Source organism: Plasmodium falciparum (assembly GCF_000002765.6).
Source record: "Plasmodium falciparum 3D7 genome assembly, chromosome: 14".
In the NCBI taxonomy this organism is placed as follows: domain Eukaryota; phylum Apicomplexa; class Aconoidasida; order Haemosporida; family Plasmodiidae; genus Plasmodium; species Plasmodium falciparum.
Window position 1 is genome coordinate 748,074 of NC_037283.1, and position 6,927 is coordinate 755,000.

Genomic DNA, 6,927 nt, shown 5'->3' on the forward strand with positions numbered 1-6,927 from the left:
AAAAAAAAAAAAAAAAAAAAAAATGAATTATCTGTGAATAATATATATTTAACAGAATAAGTATACATATATATTTTATATATACAAAAAAAAAAAAAAAAATATTTGTATAAAAACAAATATAATAATGCTATATATGTAATCTGTTATATCATTAACAAATAAATTAAATAATCTAAAACCTTTTGAACACCCATTATATTATTATTATGTGGATTCTTTTCATATGCCTATATATATATATATATATATAATTAAACATATTTTTAATTTATTTTAACGTAATATTCCCTATAATATATGTATTAGGATTTATTATATATTTGAATCTGTGGAATACAGAATTATAATATATATATAATGCTTTTATAACATTATATATATATATATATATATATCTTATAAAATATTAAAAAAACATACACAAATAATAACAAATTAATTAAAGCAAAAGTTTACATACCTAGTTATATATATATATATTTTTTTTTTTTTATGATTTCATCATTATATATATTTATTTAAAATTCATTCTCTTCAATTATAATATTATACACATTTTTATTTATTTCATACTAAAAAATAAAAATCATATAATATGATTCTTTATTTTGATTTCTATATTATTTCATACTTTTCAATTTAAAATAATATAAATTAATTTACACACTAAAAAATATATATATATATATAAATAAATATATATATTGTATTCATTAATGTGGCTTTTTTTTTTTTTTTTTTTTTATTATTATATTTTCTTCATTTAAAAGATTTTTTAAAATATAAAAATATACGCTAATAAAATAAATGTTATGCATACACACTTTATACCTATTTAAAAAAAATCCTCAAAATGACATGTAGTTTTATTATTTATAAAGAAATAATTTATTAATGTTAAAATAAAAAAGCACATGATGAAAAATTTTAGATGCATACAAAATTGATCTTATATATCAACATATTTACAAAGATACATAAAAAAAAAAAAAAAAAAAAAAAAAAAATGAGCAAAATATTGAAGTTCATTAACAATCCTTATATACATATTATTCATTTTTTTTAAATTTATTTATAATATAATACTATTTTATTTTATCAATTCATAATCAATAATTAATATATATATTTATACACCTTTTATAATTCTTAAAAAAAAAAAAAAAAGGAAAGAAAAGAAATAAAGAAATAAAGAAATAAAGAAAATACTATATCCTCTTTACAATATGTACATAAATATATATTTATATTTATATTTATATTTTTAACGTGTAATAAGTGAATGCCTTGAAAATAGTACAATTAAGAAAAAATACTTTAGATCATCCAAGTTGTAAATATAACCATAAAAAAAAATATATATTATATTATATATATATATATATTTATATTTAAGCTTCATCTATTTAGTATTTTGTGAAATTTATATTAATATAAAAATACATATATATCATATAATATATATAAATAATCATTTTTTATATGCTATATAAACATAAATTTTACAGGAAAAAAAAATAAAAGGAAAGATATATATTCACAATATAAATGAAGATATCATTTAATAATAAAAAGCTTAATTATTTAAACATATAATATACAAATATAATAAAAATTATATATGAAAAATCTATGGATAATGAATAATAAAAATAAAATTTAATATACTGAAAGTTATTTATTTTCTTCATGTAACTAATCTAAAAATATTCTTTGTGAATAAGATGTTTTTTCTTAAACTTTAATTAAAAAATAATATCTTATAATATATTTTTTCATAATAAATAAATAAATATATATATATATATATATATATAATATATATATTATATACATTTTATTACAATAATATGATAATGTAATTTTTATTCTTATTATACTTATTCTTATTCTTATTTTTCTTTTCTTTTTTTTTTTTTTTTTTTAATTTGTGATTTTAAATGTATATCGTATATATTATTATTATATTTTTATTAATTTTTTTAATGTTTTTTTTTTCCTTGTTTTCTTATGTTATATCACATATTATATTTTTCTAAATTGAATAATTTTAAATTATTCAAAAAATACTATAGTACGAAATATTAGTTACTTTTTTTTATATATATATATATTATTTATAATTGTTTTTTTGTTTCGCTTTTAATCATATATATACACAAAGAAAAAAAAAAAAAAAAAAAGGTAATTTCATTGTACTGACTGTATCAAAATTAAATTCTATTTCTTCTATGATATTTTGAAAAAAAAAAAATGAATGTTGAAGACATAACTACGGAACAGTTGGAAAATGCAACTAAGTAATACAAAAATGTAAAAGATAAGAATGCATACAAATATGTATAGTTTATGTGTCCTTTTTATTTTTTCTTATTTTTTAATATTAAATAATTTAAGCTCCCTTATGTTATTATATTATTATTTCTTTTTTTTTTTTTTTTTTCAGAACGTTTGTGTCCATTGAAAGCGCTGCACAAATAAGTCGAAGACATGTTAGACAAAAACTTGAAGAAATTTTTAATTTGAAAGAAAATGATTTATATAAAAGAAAAAAAGAAATTAATGACATTGTCAATAGAGTATTGACGAATCTTCTCGAAGAAGAAAATAAGAAAAGAAATGAAGAATTAAAAATAAAAAAAGAACAAGAGAATAATGATAATGTGAATGATCACGAGGATAAACCTACTGCAGATGTTGATACTAATAAAAATAAAATGATTACCAAAGAGGTATATACATAATATATATATGTACATCATATATATAATATTCATTTTAATATTTTTCTATGCTTGTAAATATTATTTTAAAAAAAAAATTATTTCTACATTATTAAAAATAATTTTTTTATGTTTAGGAAAATACAAAAAATAAAAATGTTAAAAAAGATAATAACAGCGATGATCAAACAGTGTGTTCTCAAACAGATGCTGTTGATAAAAATTCTTCGAAAAAAAGAAAGAGCACAGGAAATGATGTAGTCTCTGTTCGAAAAAAACAAGGTATTTATTTGAAATAATAATTGTATTATATATATTACATATTTTATTTTGCAACCATATCTAATATATATATATATATATATATATATATATATATATATATATATTTATTTATTTATTTATTTGTATATTTGTATATTTTTTTTATATTTTAGCTAATATAATGACAAAGGATTATTTTTTAAAACATGCGAAATCTATTTTATGTAATATGTCCGAAAATATAAACTTAACCCTGGAACCAAGAATTTTTAGTACCGGTAGTTGTGGATGGTATGTAAACATATTTTCACTTCATATATATAATATATTAATAATTATCATCATATATATATATATATATATATATATATTTTCTTTAGGCACATTATGGATAAAATTTATCTTTTAGTTGGAGATCGTAATGTTCTTTGTCAATTTTGCATTAATTGTTCAGGTAAATTTAAATATATATATATATACTGTATACACATTGAATATATCATATATATATATATATATCCTAATAATATTTTTTATTACATGTGTGCAATTTAATTATATATTTATTTTTATTATTTTTCTCATTATTATACAGTTATTGGAAGCAAACAATGGGATTAAAATTATATAAAATCACGCAGAAGATATAATTTCTTATAATTATGGAATGATAAAAATACATAATTACTGATTCAATTCATAATAAAATAAAAAAATTAATGTTCAGTTATAAAGTCTTTTTATCAAGCTCTATCAAATAACTGATAAAATATACTGCGATATTTTATTAGGTTATATAAATGTTGTTCAAAATTAAATTTTCATTCTCTCTATTTAACTATATATATATATATATATATATATGTATATAATATATATTTTTTTTTTCCCAATATCTTGCTTTTTTTCTATTTTGAATAATACTGATTTTTTTTTTTTTTTTTTTTTCTGTTTCCAAATTCATTTTAATTTAATATATATTTTTATTTATTCATTTAAATATTTATTTGCATAAGTCCCGAAATTTGAGTTTTATTAATTTATGCAAATGTTATATAATATACATATATATATATATATATATATTGTATTTCCATTAAGAATATAATGTTGAAAAAAAAAATATATGTGAATCACAAATTATAACACCAATATATAAATAATATTAGAATTATTACACATAATCAGTAAATCATTTTCAAATTTTTTCTTTTCCTTTTTTAAACATATTGAAAATAAATATACAAAGATTTATTATATTTTTCTTAATATATATAAAATTATGCTAGTTATATATTTTTCATATAATTAGAATGTCTTGTCAAAATATTTTAATTAAATAAAAGAGGAATTATTTCAATTTTAAATGATCTTTATATATAATAATTTAAATGTATATATATATATATATATTATTTTAATGTTCTCATAATTTTAAATTTATTTTATTTATTCTTTCATATATATTAAAAAGTTTTTTCTTTCATATTAAAGAGCCGCAAAAAAAAAGGTAAAATGAAGGAAAAAGGAGAAATATAATATACATATATATTTATTATATATTATTTATTTATAGAAAATCAAAATAATACAAAATAATGTATATATATTATTTTTATATAAAAATTATATTAATACATTTGTGATTTTCTTAAGACATAACTTTTTTCACATTTTATACAATTTGCGGTGTTTATATAATATTATGATATTCCTATTGTATATATATATATATATATATATAAAGGGTTATTATATAACAAAATATATTTTTTAAATTGTTTTTACAAAAAAAAAAAAAAAAAAAAATATTTATATAATATAAAATAGAACATTTCATTTATTATAAAAAATTTATGTTTTGATATATTATATTATATTAATATATATAAATATATATATTTACATACTTTTTTCATTTTAAGAATTTTTTACATTTATTTAAAATTTTTTTCTTTTTCTGATAATATTATTTGAAAGAATTAAAAAGAAATACACCTTTAGAAAAAAGTGTAATATATAAATAATAATATATTAAAAAAAATGTAAATATAAATATTAATAAAATAGTGATATATATTATATATATATAATATTATATATTGAAAAAAAAAAAAAAAAAAAAAGAGAATTATTAAATTTTTTGTCCGAATTTAATTTTTTTTTATTTTTTTAAAACATTATTTTACACAAATTATTTCTTAATGTATTATAATTTGAAAAGCCAAAAAAAAATAAAAAATAAAAAATAAAAAATAAAACGTATTGTAAATTTTTTTGTTTGTTTTTAAATAAAAATATTATAAAATAATTCTTTATTAAACAATGGAGGTAATAAATAAATAAATAAATATATATATATATATATATATATGTGTGTAATTTATTATAAAATATAATTGACTATTATATATTAATGAAATATATATATATATATATATATTTTTTTTTTACTCTTTCGTTTTAGGATAAGAAAAAATTAGAAGAAGATTTAGAATCTAACAAGTATGATATTGATGAAGAAGATTTACTAGAAGATGAAGGAAGGTTAAATGAAGAAGAAAGACAAGCCGAGCTAGAAGGAGAAAGTTTATTTGAAGAAGATGAAGGATTTATTTTTGGAGCTGATGATGAAAAAAAAGAAATGCAAAAGTTACGAAATTTAGGATTAGATAATGATGATTATGATGATGATTTTATTGATGATGAATTAGATTATGAGGATAATTTAAAAGCAAGAAGAGCAGCAGAAAGACATATGCAGATGCAAAGAAAACAAGAGGGTAAATATGAAAAAAATAAATTTTGGAAAACATTAGAAGATCAATTAGAAGGTGATGATGAAGAAGAAGATATTTTTGATAAGGTTGCTGAAAAGGTAGCAAAGAGAAGAGAGAATTTACACTTAACAGCTGAAGAAACAGATATTCCAGATTTATCAAATTTAGAAAGTGCAAAAATTTGTTTATCTGTGAATCCTAAAGATGTAGTATTTGATGAAAGATATCAACAAGCTGCAGATACATGTTTTCGATATTTCTTACATAAATTTTCTTTAAAAGATTCTATGGGTTTAAATATTGATGAATCTAATACAGAATTACATGAAGAGGAACATATGAATAGTTCTCATCAATATTATATAGATAAGATAGAAAAAATGATTTTAAATGATAAACATACCTTAATTGTATCAGCCAAACATTTGATTCAATTTCATTGTGAAAATTTAGTTCAATGGATTGAATTTAAACCTGAACAAATTTTAGAAGTATTACATGAATGTTTAATGGTAGAAGCATATAGAATATCTCCTAAATTATATAAAGGAAGAATATGTAAAGTTGTGTTACGTGATTGGCCATATTCTACACAATTAAGAAATTTAAGATGTACTGAATTAAATACATTAATAAAAGTTACAGGAGTATGTATTAAAAGAGGCTATGTGTTACCAAAATTAAGAGTTATGTATTTAAAATGTAATTCATGTGATACTACCTTATCAGAAGTACCTATATATTTTGCTGATGGAAAAAAACCAGTATTACCAAGAAGATGTCCTCATTGTCAATCAGCTACGTTTTCTGTTGATAGGATAAAAACAGCTTATACCGATTATCAAAAAATTACTTTACAAGAATCTCCATGTTCTGTACCTGCAGGTAGAGCACCGAGACAAAGAGAAGTTGTAGTGACAGGAGATTTAGTGGATAAAGTGAAACCAGGTGAAGAAGTAGAAGTGTTAGGTATATATAAAACCAAATATGATATAGGTTTAAATATAAAATATGGATTTCCAATATTACAAACAGAAATTGAAGCTAATAACATTGAAAGGAAGGAAGATATACAATTAAGCGAATTAACAGAAGATGATATAAAGGATATATTAAAATTATCAAAAGATCCAAATATAAGAGAACGCATTATTACT

General features: G+C 17.4%; 2 protein-coding genes across 2 annotated transcripts in view; both read left to right on the forward strand.

Moving 5' to 3' along the window:
- Positions 1-2,256: 2,256 nt before the first annotated feature.
- PF3D7_1417700 (conserved protein, unknown function) lies at positions 2,257-3,611 on the forward strand (the record flags this gene model as incomplete). The annotated part of the gene is made up of 6 exons (XM_001348313.3): positions 2,257-2,303; positions 2,450-2,735; positions 2,864-3,008; positions 3,164-3,281; positions 3,371-3,444; positions 3,586-3,611. The coding sequence occupies 6 exons, from the start codon at positions 2,257-2,259 to the stop codon at positions 3,609-3,611; spliced, it is 696 nt and encodes a 231-aa protein (XP_001348349.1).
- Positions 3,612-5,315: 1,704 nt separating this feature from the next.
- Positions 5,316-6,927, forward strand: part of PF3D7_1417800 (DNA replication licensing factor MCM2) — a gene marked incomplete at both ends in the record, with an annotated part of 3,052 nt that continues 1,440 nt past the window's right edge. Inside the window, 2 exons of the mRNA XM_001348314.1 lie at positions 5,316-5,321; positions 5,458-6,927. The exon at positions 5,458-6,927 is cut by the window's right edge and continues 1,440 nt beyond it. Of these exons, the coding sequence (XP_001348350.1) occupies positions 5,316-5,321; positions 5,458-6,927 (1,476 nt within the window). The remainder of the gene's footprint in view (positions 5,322-5,457) is intronic.